Here is a 14,119-nt window from a genome sequence, read left to right as displayed (position 1 = left end):
CATTCAAGGCATGAAAAATAGTATATGTCTTATCTAACAAGTCATCATCAGTGACTTTTTCACCACATAATTTCAATAGCGAGCTAATTTTAAAGAGTGCATAGTTATATTCACTAACACTCTTGAAGTCTTGTAACCTCAGGTGCATCCAATCATGACAAGCTTTTGGGAGGATTACAGTTTTCTGGTGTTCATATCTCTCATTTAAATCATTCCACAAAATAAGTGGATCTTTCACCGTTAGATACTCAGTTTTTAATTTTTCATGAAGATGGTGCCGAAGGAAAATCATTGTCTTAACACGGTCCTGCAGGGACCCTTGATTTCCTTCTTTAATTGTATTTCTCATTTTCATCGCATCTAGATGGATCTCAGCATCAAGAATTTAAGATAAATAATTTTTTCCGGAAATGTCAAGAGAAACGAATTCTAATTTTGTAAGATTTGACATTTTTTACATATATAAATCAGGAACATAAGTATAGAGTTTTCATTAAGTAATGTAACATTTCATATTCATTTTGGAAACTACAAAAATATATTGAAAAACTTACTTGAAGTAGAGGACTACTAGCTTCAAAATCGTCAGAACTTTCGTGCTGATAACGTGTTATGAAATAATTGAAAAGAGAGAGCCATAATGTGTTATAAAACTTTCAAAATGAGAGAGAAAGAGATAAAGCTCAGAGAGATTATGAAAACTTATGAATTCCTTAAAGGATACGGCGATATATATATATAGGAGTACAAAAGAGACTATGTATTTGACGACTAGCACTATGCATTTGACGGCTAGCTAAATGTGGTCATACAATTCAAGATAGTTTATAACAATTTTGACCTTTTATTACTTCTCACAAGAGTTTCATTATTTTTTTTTATACATCCGGGGGGGGCAATTTTAAAGATGAGTTTTGTTATGTATAAATAAAATGATGTACTAATTTATTTATATTTAAAATTTAAATTAATATTATTTTTTGGGGGTATTTTAAAGATGAGTTTTGTTATATATAAATAAAATTATGTACTAATTTATTTATATTTAAAATTTAAATTAATATTATTTTTAATAAAATCTATTTTTTAATTAATTACATTATATTAATATATGTATTAACATATAATTATTCTTGTAACTAAATTTTTTCTTTAAGCTTAGGTGTTATGTCATCGGCTCATCAGCCACAGGCACAATCGTTCAATTTTCACTTTCAAATGTAATGGCTGTTTTGAGTTTTATCGGGGGTCTTACAAAATGTTTAAATAACATTAAAAAAACTTTAATATAAAAATTAAATTGTTTTGGTGTTTATATATTAAAATACTTTTTAATTTCAAATAAATTAAAAAATATGTTTGAAGAAATATATTATTTTCTCAAACCTACTTTTTTAGATAATATGAAATACAATTCAAATTTTAAAAAGTCTGTCAATAGATAAAAATACTCATACAATTTTAAGATAATTATACCGTTTAAACTTTCAATGATATGATCATAATTTTTAAAAAAATCAAACGAACATATTTTCTTTATCAGAAAACATTTTTTTAATTTGTTTTTAAACAAATGTAACATATTTGAAATAGTTTTAAATATATGGTTATCAAACAGTAGATAAATTTTTATTAGTAAAATTGATTATTTAAACTATAAGCTATAAATCATAAAGTCATTAATTATATTTTTCACCGCAATCTCAAACATACACCACATGTAAAGTAGCTTAGGCAATTTTTTTTAGAGATTGTTTAGATAATGAGATGAAATGAGATGATTTTATATAAAAATTAAAAGTTAAATAAAATTTTGTTAGAATATTATTATTATTTTGAGATTTGAAAAAAATTAAATTGAGATTTGAAAATATTGAATAGTTTATTATATTTTATGTCAAAATTAAAAAATATATATAATAATAAGATGAAATCGATTGAGAGTATTTCTCAATCTAAACGGTCTTTTAATATTATTTCTCACGCTCAAAAACTTTGTTCTTTCCATTTGATAAAACGTATTCTATATTATTTTTTGGCCACTTTATTATATATAGTCCATGTGCATTCTATATATCTATTCTTTTAACCTTTTTATGTTACTTTTATTTTAATCCACTTTTTTAAAATGCATACTGATAAATCATCTTTTCTTGTCCATGTATATTTTTGTAGTCAGTCTCGAATATACATGTAAAAGATGTGTTACACCACCCAAACGTAATTGTTCACCTGCAAAATGTGAGTGGATGTTGGTATGCCTACAAACACTCCAATGCTTTAAGTCAGTAAATAATAACACGCTATTAATTAAGAATTCAAGTTGAGGTTGTCTTTGGGGGTTATCTGGTATATATATAGGCATTAGATTGAGTTAGATCAACACTGCAGTTAAATCATGCTCACATAATACCTATCTCACGTGATGTTATCAGCTTAGATTATCTCTGAGTAATCAGAATGATCATATATGTTCATGGAATTCTTATCCTTCCATGCAAGGTAGCACATAAAGCCTTATTAGGCTTGAAACCTCCAGCTTGGGCCGTGTGATAGGGACTATTTCTTGTTGGGCTGGAAACACTAAATGGACCCTCCAATATAAATCACAAGTGCAAAGATTGTACGAAGAATTTTTCATTAACAAATCAAGGTAAAAGAACAAAATATAAAATTGAAATACAATTAGATAGAATAGCATATATACCCGTTAGATTCTAAAAAATAAGCATGTTGAAAAAAACTAAAAAATAAGCCTATTTAAAAAAAACTACTAAAAGTTATAATAATTAAATAAAAAAATAATTATCGTTAGTGTTAACACTGTGTTTCGCATACCTTTAGGTTGAATTCTCATCAACTCGAGTCTTTAATTTTGGGCTTGCGAATATGAAAAAAACACCGCGAGATGGTGGCCGTGGTGGTAGTTAGGCAGCTTCCGATGTCAAAGTTAGTATCGTCTTAGCATTTAGTACAAGTGAACAGAGAGTTTAAAGAGAGTTCCTAATACCTGTAGATTGCCTTTTATACCCAATTTTTGAAGTCAGACGTCCATGCCTTGTGTTAAGGGATGTGTCCTCTCAACAGTTCCTTTAGTCAAGTTCATTTAATGTGACGTGGTTTTTAGGGTGACACAATTAATACGGCGTAACTCTTTATCCCATTTATCCTATAAATGCACCCCATCAAACTCTCCCTTCCTCATTTGTTAAAGGATTAAGAGTTTCCCGCGATTTGCATCCACTTATTTACTCAGAGTTACACTGGGTTAAGCTCCATAGAGAGATATTAGTGTGGTGTGTTTCTCATTCATTTGCATTATGGTAGGTTTCCAACGTGTTCGAGGTCATCGGCCGACTTCTGCTCAAAGGTTGGGGTTCTCTGATGGGCCAATGGGCTATTCGGTTTACCTAAGCCCCATTTGTATTTAAGCCTGCATATTGGGCCTTTGGATTGAGAGGAAAAATCCCCACACGATTAGATTAAAGAATAAACTATCATCATTAGATCTAAAAATACAAGTATTAAAAAAAAGATTAAAAAATAAATAATATATAATATTTATTATTATAAAGAGTTAAATAACGAATTTAATGTGTGGTTAAGTTTTGAGTAAGATAGTCAAAATACAAAAAGTGACGTATTAGCTAAAAATTATCTAAACTTTTGTCCACACCAATGTGAACTCTGTTAAAAAGCTTTCAAAACAATAGACTGGAATGCTCATTCATTGGCAGTAGATTCCAATCCAACTTTTGACGATATTCAAATATTCTTTATGTCGATCTCTTTTCCAGCTAGGCCAAGAAATATGGACACGTGTCTATAATTTTTTTTTTTTTTTAATTTTTTCTTATATATTGTATTGATTAAATTAAGCTCTTATTTCTCGCGCCTCATTATATTGTCTTAGAGAAGAGAATGACTTTATCTCCGTATATTATATTGTCTACACGTGTAATGAATGACCCAGTTACTTATTTACAATCATAACGTGCAGAAGACCTCCACTACTAGGACAATGTCCCTTCAATCCCCAGTTATTTCTCCCCTCCCCCTCCCTCCTTGACATCAATGAGCAGGGTCGTTTAGTAAATTACATTTTCATTTTTCACTACTAACGTCCAAAGATCATTAGCAATGAGTGATACATCTCTATATATAGAGGCAAAGAAGACGGAGAAGAAAAAAGAAAGGTAACTTTACGAAGCAAAGTCTTCTTCTCTTTTGCTAGCCAGAAAGTGATCATGGATTCCTTAGCAACTCTGAGTAACAGTTCCCAACTTGTCAGTAAAGAGAGTGACACCACATTTCCGGCCACAAAATACCCATCCTCTCGCCGGACTCCGTCATCTTCCTCCTCCTCATCATCACGACCTTCACCATCTTCTTCTTCCTTTGCTTCTTCTTACTTTCTTGATGATTCCCCGCTCAACCCAGCCACTCCCCTAAGATATTCCGGCGTCCCATTTTCTTGGGAAAAACTACCAGGAATTCCCAAGAAACAAGTCTCCATGAAAAGGGGACCCTCGTTCAAGCTTCTGCCATTGCCACCACCGACCAATTCAACCTCAAAGAGATTCAGCTCCGAAGATGTTGGGGATCGGAAGAAGAATTCTAATAGACAGATTTTCCAAAGGGATCCATTCTTTGCTGCAATGGTGGAGTGCTCCAAGGATATTGATGATAAAGAATCATCAAACAGTAGCAGCATTTGGAATGCAGCTAATAAGGTATCTAGGAGCTTGAGTGATCGTTTTGGGATTGTCAATCTTTATGCTTCTTGCAAGAGAACTTGCGCAGTATCAAAGTCAATAGTCTATCTTCCAAGATCAAGCAGAAACTCCTACGATCTGATTCATCCCCGTTCCCGATGAACTTGTTTCCCTTCCAGTCAATAATCTTTTTTTTCCTGCTCTTTTATTTTTTAAATGGTATGTGAGGACAAGTGGACAACTGTGTCAAGACTTTCATAAGCCATTGTAAAATGTTAATATAAGTAGGAAGCATGCAGTGTTTATCTGCATTATTTAGTAAGAGTCTAAGAGAGTTACAGTGTTTTATCTTATTGTTTCTGTGTTTGTGATGTCGAGATCTTTATAGTATATACGATATTTGCTGTTTTTTCATGTGATGTATGGAATAGGAGTGAAATGTACTGAAACCCATGTGGGAGGAAGCTAAGGCACAGGACCACATGCACAGAGGAATAGATAGCTCTAGTATTGATTATTGGAGTTTTTTATATCTTGTTTTTATACAATTATTGACCCATTAATCAATTATTTACACAGTTCTGTGTGCCCTGGAACGAGGGTTAGAGCCTAGAGGTTGTTGAGCTACCCAATTATACACTCCCACGTTTTCTGAGTTGTTTTTGTTTTTGTTTTCTGATGTCTTATATTTACTATGATTTGAGAGTTTTGGGTTTCAATAATTTAAGTATCTAAGGATTCAACGTGGATTGAATTAGACGGCGTCAAAAGATGGTGAACGCCATGCATTAGAATCATCATGAGGTCTGTTAAGTTGTGTTCTTTAATTCAAGTTGGGCATTTTTTTCCGTCTCCTTGGATGGGTACATGTCTATACTCATCGTGAAGTCGATCGACCCTTTCGATAAATTCATCTGTTTTGTATGTGTGTTGCATATGATGAAAGCTATTGTGGGCATTGTCTTTTTGTCAAGTTTATGCCGGTGCAGTAAAGTGCTGAAAGCAGGGATGGAACATGACCAAGAGGTCCACACGCATGTGTGTATTTGTCCTATTATCTGCTAGCTCAAGTGGCATCTCTTCGATAATTGGTAAAAATTGCCGAAGTTTTTTAACACACTTAATTAATATATGAAATTAACATATGATTTGTAATTTTTAACCTTCTATTTAAACACACACATTTAAACATTAAAATAAAAAGATAAAAATGATAAATCACATGTTGATTATATGAATATGCGTGATATAAGACTTTTATATAAAAAAAAAAATTGATAATTTGGAGAGAAATATAAATAATTTATTTTGATGATAAAGAATAATGTTGATATAATCATATAGTACGCAAGTGCAGTATATTCATTTAAAAAAAATAGAAATTACTATTAAAAAAATTAATTTTTCAAAAAGAATATATGACACTTCTACACTTTATGAATATAAATATCATTGCTCTTAATGTAAAATCAAATTAAAAATATTTATTAGTACTGATTAAACTACGCTGAAGCTCTTGGAAGGAATACAAGATATCTATACATGCAATATAATACAAATTAAAAAAAAAATAATAATTTACAGTGGGAGAGTCAACTCTCTCAATATTAGTGCTACTTTGAGCAGTGTATCCCACTTGAAACTTGAAAACATTTTATATGTAATTAACATCATTAATTTCATGATGACGACTCTTAAAACACCAACAGCTAGCAACTCCCCGGCCGACGCCGACACAGCACATTACAGGGATGTATATGTATTGGAAAAGTCAAAAGAGTGAAACATATGGGACCTAGTGATCCTTATGGCATGGTGATGACCATCTAAGTTTGCTTAATGTTGAAGACAAAGCATTGTCGTCATCATCACTCTATTTTCTTCACCCCTTCTCACTCGTGCATCGATCCCTTAGCGGCTGACACATATATCATGTTTTTAGTTTTTGGCAAGAACATCATGGTCGGCATGACTAAAGAAAGAGTATTTTGGTTTGATCATGTCCTGCCCTGTTCGTGTTCGTGTTCGTTTTCTTTGACGGTACTTGCTTTATTGTTTTTCCTCTCTTTTGGATGATCGATGCATGATCTCATTGCAGGGTACTACAAATTAATTCGTAAGGGACTTGTGTTTAATATACCCGAAAGTGGAATTGAGATCATGTGATCTCAAAATTTTTTAGACATCACCTAGATATAAAATATTTTTTTAATTTTTTCAAACTTTCATACCAAATATAAAAAATACTACAAAATTTTAAAATAAAATAATATTAAAATTTATATTTAAGCAATTCTTTTAATTTTATAATTTTTTTATCTCTCATTTTTCAAAACTAAAAAAAAAAATTATCTTAACTTAAATTATTCCATCAATATTTAATAAAATTATTATATCATCTCCTTATCCAAATATGCCTTAAGACCTCTTAAGGCATATTTCTTAAGGCCTCTTAAGGCATATTTAGATGTTGAGATGATAAGAGATGAAAAATTTATAAATAATAGTGAAATGATTTATGTGAAGATGTTTTATGAGATTTTAGGAAATGAGAGAAAAAAATTGAATAAAAAACTTATAAAGTTAAAATATTGTTAAAATATAATTTTTTTAATATAGTTTTTATTTTAAGATTTGAAAAAATTAAATTATTTTTTATATTTATTTATAAGTTTAAAAAATTATAATAATTAAATAATAATTAGATCAAAAAGTTAGAAAGCTAAAAATTTAAAATTTAAAAGTGTGAGATAAAAATCTGAAATGGGTTGAGAATGTCTCAACATCGAAATGGAGCTTTGATGTTTTTACTGAAATAAAATATTTATTTGAGAAGTGAAAATTTCACATACATGCAATAGATTTTGGTATTTTACTATCCAATTAAATGATTTGGATTTGGGAATGAGATAGTTGCATCTCATCTCTACTTGTATGGTAAAATTATTTGAGAAATACTTTTTGCAGTCGGGAGATGCAGTTAGTGTGCAGTTGACTGTAAAAAAAAATTAATACGAGACCTATATAAAAAAAAAATTATTTTTATAACTTTTTATAATTTATGTAGGTCTCTTTGAATATAAAAAAAAATTTTATAATTTTTTTTATTCATTCCGTATAATCGATTGCATTTCAACTGCATGTGACGACTTTACGTAGTAAAGCTGTATATTTTGGTATCCAAAGACAGGTTTTCAAATCATTGAGATGGTTTCCATCTCCATTATTTTCACTAACGACAAATTAGCCCAAAGACCAAAAAGGGCCTCATCTTTCCGTTACTTTTCATACTTTTACAGACCACAGAACAATCGGAGAGAGACGAATCTCCAATGTCTGTTAATTATTTCGAATCCCTTCCCCTGCTCCGTGCCCTTCCTTCTACGCACCCCATCTCTCACATCCCGCCGCAAAGGTCCAGTTCCTAAAATCTTTGTATCCCGAAAAGATAGTTCTACCCACCTCATCTCACCCCTTCAACGTCCAGAGGAAATCCCGATCGCTATAGGCACAGACAACGTAAACAAATTTTAAGCACAAATCATTTTAATAAACATTTTAAGGACATACGGTGTAAACAAAATTTCAATTTTATTAAATTAATATATTTTAATAAAAATATTATCATTTTATAATATTATTATGAAATATATTATAAAAAAATTATATTTAAGTAGGTAATTTATAAATTATTATTATTATTTATAAATAAAATAAAATCATTACAAATACTATATAGTAATTTGTAGAATCCATATTTATCAAATTTCTAAATAGTTAAAATCATTTCATTTCATTTTCTAATCCAAACATATGAAATTTTTTAAAATTATCTTATCTCATATCAACTCAATAATTTTACTATTATTTATAAATTATCTTAACTCATCTCTAAATCTAAACGGGACTCATGGAGTCTAGTCCTTAAATACTTGGAGAATGATTTAGATAAAAAATAAAAACAAAAGAATAAAAAAGGGAGAATAAAGAGAAAAAGAACCGGCATGCGAAAATATGTGTAACAAAATAATAATAATAATAAATAAATCGCCACCCAATTCACTCGCCTTATTTGACCAATGCAACTAACTAATAACATAATTAATGTTGATTTAACTAATTTGTACACTAAACTTTAGCTAGATTTTAACAATCATTTCTAATTTATATAAATGAAACAAGGTAAAAATTAAAAATTAAATAAAATATTATTAAATTATATTTTTAAGTATTATTTTTATTTTATAATTTTATAATATTAAATTATTTATTATATTTTATATAAAAATTTTAAAAAATTATAATAATTATATATAATTACCCAAGCATAATTCCCTAGTGCTCTAATAATCTATTTTGAGCAGTGTCCCGATAAAGGCAAAAGATTTTCTTTTTTCATTCATTTTTTTTTATACTCTTAAATATATTTATTTTAAAGATCATAATATTATTAAAAATGTAATTATTAGGTAATAAAAAAAATACTTAAAAATATCGTATAATTATTTTTTTAAATAAATATAAAATTTATAAAAAAAATTAATTTTTTTATCAATAATCATACGAAACTTGAACATGTAACTATTACAAAATTATCGAGTCAATGGCATCAACTGTAGGTGAATATAGCATTTTTTTAAAAATCTATTTTTATTAAGAAAATGACAAGACACATGTCAGAGCAGAGTAGGACCAGAAAGCCACGACACATTGGGGCACGTCATCGTACGTATGCGCACCAGGCCCATACTCTCCTCTGGTGGTAAGAGCCTAAGAGGATTACGTTGAAAATAATACTACTCTGTATTTCATTCATAAACAACAATCATTGCCAAATAGAATTTATTACTCAAACAGGCTATCTGGATTTTATTGTTTGATTTTTATTTTTCGATTTGAACGCTGCAGTATCATAAAAATTCCCAAACTTGAAGAGCTTCAAAGAATTAACAAGAAGATTCTGATTTATTATTCTTGATCTCAAATGGAAGCGGATGTGTCTATTCGTCCTATCATGATTTCTGCAAAGCCCTAAATTTTTATCTCTAATGTTTGTCTCGCCGAGGAACTAGGGTTTCTTTTTCTTGTTCTGGAGATTTTATAGTTTAATCTGGTGGAAGGCCATGAATCCGGCTGTATTTTTCTGGTTGCTCTCTCTATTGGCAGCCTGTTGGATGACAGCAGCGACTGTGGTGCTCGTTGGGGACAACGTCACTCTCTCTTTCGACGATATGGAAGCTAATTTCGGTGAGTTTTTTTTTTTTGGGGGGGGGGGGGGGGGGGGGGGGGGGGGGGGGGGGGGGGGGGGTGTTTAGCTTAAACTTTTATGATTTTGGTGAGAGAATTTGGAAAGTAGTAAGGGACTTGTCAGCGGGGTGATTATACATTGTTTTTGGGTATATAAGGGTATTTAAATTTGGACTATTGGGGGCCTAGATGTTTTGCAATTTTCACTCAGGTTAGATTATTAATTTTGTTGGCCTAGTTGAGTTGAGCTGTTTCGTTTTCTTTTTTTCGCATAGAAGAGCAACTTCACTAGTTAAAGTCTTGGACATAATTGGGAAAAGATTAAAAACTGCGTTAGGTTGTTGGTTCTGGTAATAAAGCTGAAATTTGTTTATTTTACTGAATCTGTGCAGTGATTACGGTTTATGTTATATTATCCATTTTTTACATATTCATATGTTTACATGCCATTGTTGAAAGTTTGGATTGTGTGCGTCTGGGCCAACTTGAGCGTGCACTTATTTGTACATTTTCGTGGTTTGTTTTATGTTGTATTTTTCAGCTCGACCAGTTGAAGGTTCAGGGGAATGTGGAATATTATACGAGGCGGAGCCTCTTGATGCATGCTCACCGTTGACCAATAAAGTCGAACCAGCTTCAAATGCTAAGTCCCCGTTTGTTATAATTATTAGGGGAGGATGTAGTTTTGAGGATAAAGTCAGAAGAGCACAAAATGCTGGATTCAAAGCTGCAATTGTCTATGACGATGAAGACAGTGGCATCTTGGTCACAAGTACGAGCATTTCCTGCATAATCATTTTTGTCTATATCATGCCTATGGTTAATTAAATTACTCTTCACTCGAAATCTGATACTTTTGAAAATCTGATACTAAAGGAGGATTTTATAGCTCACCAAGCAAGAACTCAGGCAAATGATGCAAAACATCTTTATAAGTCTTGTGAGGGATATATTCTAGATTAACTTCCTACGTATTTGTGAGCATACCTTTAATGCGTTTGTCTCAGGACTTTGTGTTTGAAGCTTAATGAAGATATTTTAATGCAGAAAATAAAAAAGTAAGTTGTTAAACATTAATTGTTCAAATTGTGAATGTAACTCAAGTTGTCTGGTAGGATGCTTGCAAGTTGTTATTGGAAATTGACAAGCTTTGTGTAAGATCAGGTTTTGATTACTTTCAGCACCATTACTTCTCTTTAAAAAATGTTGGATAAAAATGAACTAGTTTTATCTAGAACATTGTGTGTACTGGTAATAACAACCAGTGAATAATTGTCTGGAAATGACTTTCCAGGTAGTCGACATGTTCCACGTGCTTTACTGCCATATACTCCACTTTACTCTCTATCTCTGTTTATGACCTTGATCATGTACTGGTTGGCAATCCCCTCCCCTCTTCATCCTTCAAACGTAAAATGCTTGGAAGGGGGGCATTGGAGAGGATGAGAGCCCCATTGTGCCTTGAGCTTGCTGCATCATGAGGCATTGTTAGCGAGTCAGGTTGTCAGGGAATGTGGCTCCAATTAGGCAAGTCCCATCCAAGGCTAAATTTGACCTGAGACTGATAGGAATCAAGTACCTCAAGGGAAATGTGAAGAGGACTTTGAAAAGAGAGTCAAAGGATAATAGAGAGAATAGTGTGCACTGAAAAAGAGTTAAGGTCATATGGCCATTCTCGTGTTTGTTTTAAAATGCAATGCATGATATCTGGAATCTAATTGTTTTACTTGTATAGTTTGTTTTTCTAGATTAATATTATAGGTCTCTCTTTAATTGGTTTTGTTCGTATGTGCTATTCTTTTATTTATTTATTTATTTTTTTGATATGTGCTATTCTTTTAGTTAATGCCAAGGAACTTTGTTATTGTGAGAGTCCCTAATCTTACTCATGTGGACAATGCAGTGGCAGGAAATTCGGCTGGCATTAAAATACATGCTGTATTTGTTTCTAAGGCTTCAGGAGAAATTCTGACAAAATACACCGGCTTAACCGACAAGGAGCTATGGATTGTCCCAGGTTTTGAGAACTCGGCATGGTCAATCATGGCAATCTCTTTCCTTTCCCTACTTGCCATGTCTGCAGTGCTGGCTACTTGTTTCTTCGTTCGCAGGCATCGCATAAGACTTGAAAGACCACAAGCTTCTCACGCCGGGGAATTCCATGGGATGAGTAGTCGATTAGTGAAAGCAATGCCAAGTTTGATATTTACAACTGTTTTGGAGGATAATTGTACTTCAATAACATGCGCCATATGCCTTGAAGACTATAGTATAGGAGATAAGCTCAGGATTCTACCTTGTCGTCACAGTAAGTCTTTCTTGCGGTGGCAAATATGACAACATTCGTAAATTAATTTCTTAACTGTATGTATGTTTATCCCATGAAATGCTTTTCCTTTGCATGAGATTGTTTGTAAATTAATATGAAAAAAATTCTCTCTCCAGGTAGTAATCTATAGTGTCTATAATTGTCTATAATTTTGTTGATGAGAAAATTATCTTTAGTGAGAACGTATTTATTAGACAGAGTGACATAGGGATGTAAGAGAGGGAAATTATTTGTGTTGCTTCGAAGGCTGCACCTGTGGGATTGTTGCTGCAGGCGTTTGTCATTCTGGGCGAGTTTATGTATGTTTGCGGCGGGCATACTATTTTCAATGATTCTTTTGTTGTTGCTCATTAAATTCTTTAATTACATTATCATATGTTAGTCTGCAATATAATTATGATGATTTCTGAAATTCAACAGAGTTTCATGCCTTCTGTGTGGATTCCTGGCTTACTGCCTGGAGAACCTTCTGTCCAGTTTGCAAGCGCGATGCACGAACTAACACTGTTGATCCACCAGCTTCCGAATCAACGCCGTTGCTTTCATCTAGCCCAGCCTCCGTGGCTTCTTCTGTCTTGTCGTCTGTTAGATCGTCATTAGCATCATCATCAGCAATACAAATAGCACCAGCGTCATCTCATTCCCCTTCAGTTTCTCGAGTTCATTCTGTTGCTAGCACTCCTCATGTTCAGCATTCTCTCAGATCCTATCGCCAATCCCCTGCCCTGAGCGTAAGCCGAAGCTCAGCTGATTTCAGGAATGGATCATCCCTAAGATCGCATGCTTCCTATTTGGTTTCACAACACTCATTGGGTTACCCATCTTTATCACCACGTAATTCAAGATACTTATCTCCATTTATCCCAAGTTCAAGCTATGCGCCACCAAGCTTTGTCAGTTCATCTGGTTATCAGGAGCACCCACTACATTGCAGCGAGTCGGCTGCAAGTTTTTCTCCCTTTAATTCTGCCCAATCTCTTCCAGAATGCTGAACCAATATGATTTAGCATATATGACTGGGAAGTTGGGTGCGGCCAAGAGAGCTCATCAGAGGGAGTTGAAATGACACCCCTGGATCATGTTTACCTCTGGCTTGAACCTCAAAGTTGCTGCATCATAATTGGGTTTTGTTTTACACCGTGGCTTACCAGATTTTATGTCTGGAGCGTTACTTGTTACCTGCTCACATGTACATAGTAGTATGAGGTTATGTCATCTCTTTCAAATTTCTAGTGATAGTTGTGGCTTTTACATTTGAGGTCTGTCTAACTCACAAACAACTTCATTGAGATTTTGAGTGGAACTAATTTCTTAAAGTTGATTGATGTGGAACTGTGCTATAATTGCTTTTTTGTGAGGCTTGGGACTTGGGGTTTTTAAACCAAGAACAAGAGGGCAATCGAAGAAGTTTGTATTTTTATATTTTGGGTATAGGCAAAAAGATGGCAAGGCTCACAAAGAATTGTGAATGCAACCAAGCAGCATTGCAAGTCTTCTATCCCTATTAATCTCGACATGCCAATTGCAGTGGTTCAAGACTTCTCTCTTCTTAAGAGGATTTTAGTTTCTTTTTTTTTCTTTTTCTTTTTTTATAATATATATATTATATATATATATATATATTTATATATGATGATTTGGAACCTCACAGAGGTAGGAATAAATCCCGAAAACACACACTTCACTCATAAAAACCACGTGCAATAGAATTTAGGGATTACTTTTAGTACAGAATCGAATCAAAATACTTGAATCTCCAAGCAATGCCAAGCACATCCAAGTGGTAAAATTAATCATAGGTTCACTAGGCTGCACCTAGATGGTTATG

The 14,119-nt window shown here is 32.5% G+C and overlaps 2 protein-coding genes across 2 annotated transcripts; both read left to right on the top strand.

Annotated features, from left to right (window-relative positions):
- Positions 1 to 4,127: 4,127 nt before the first annotated feature.
- On the top strand, positions 4,128 to 5,129 carry LOC122319043. Its single transcript, XM_043136908.1, has one exon. The coding sequence runs from the start codon at positions 4,248 to 4,250 to the stop codon at positions 4,875 to 4,877; it is 630 nt and encodes a 209-aa protein (XP_042992842.1). The 5' UTR covers positions 4,128 to 4,247; the 3' UTR covers positions 4,878 to 5,129.
- Positions 5,130 to 9,506: 4,377 nt separating this feature from the next.
- Positions 9,507 to 13,616, top strand: LOC122318377 (receptor homology region, transmembrane domain- and RING domain-containing protein 2-like). The gene is made up of 4 exons (XM_043135665.1): positions 9,507 to 9,962; positions 10,504 to 10,734; positions 11,866 to 12,270; positions 12,712 to 13,616. Exons 1-4 carry the CDS (start codon positions 9,839 to 9,841, stop codon positions 13,281 to 13,283), a joined length of 1,332 nt encoding a protein of 443 aa, XP_042991599.1. The 5' UTR covers positions 9,507 to 9,838; the 3' UTR covers positions 13,284 to 13,616.
- The last annotated feature ends 503 nt before the right edge of the window (positions 13,617 to 14,119 follow it).

Source organism: Carya illinoinensis, chromosome 8 (assembly GCF_018687715.1).
Source record: "Carya illinoinensis cultivar Pawnee chromosome 8, C.illinoinensisPawnee_v1, whole genome shotgun sequence".
NCBI classification, from domain to species: domain Eukaryota; kingdom Viridiplantae; phylum Streptophyta; class Magnoliopsida; order Fagales; family Juglandaceae; genus Carya; species Carya illinoinensis.
This window is presented reverse-complemented; position numbering and strand designations above follow the sequence as displayed.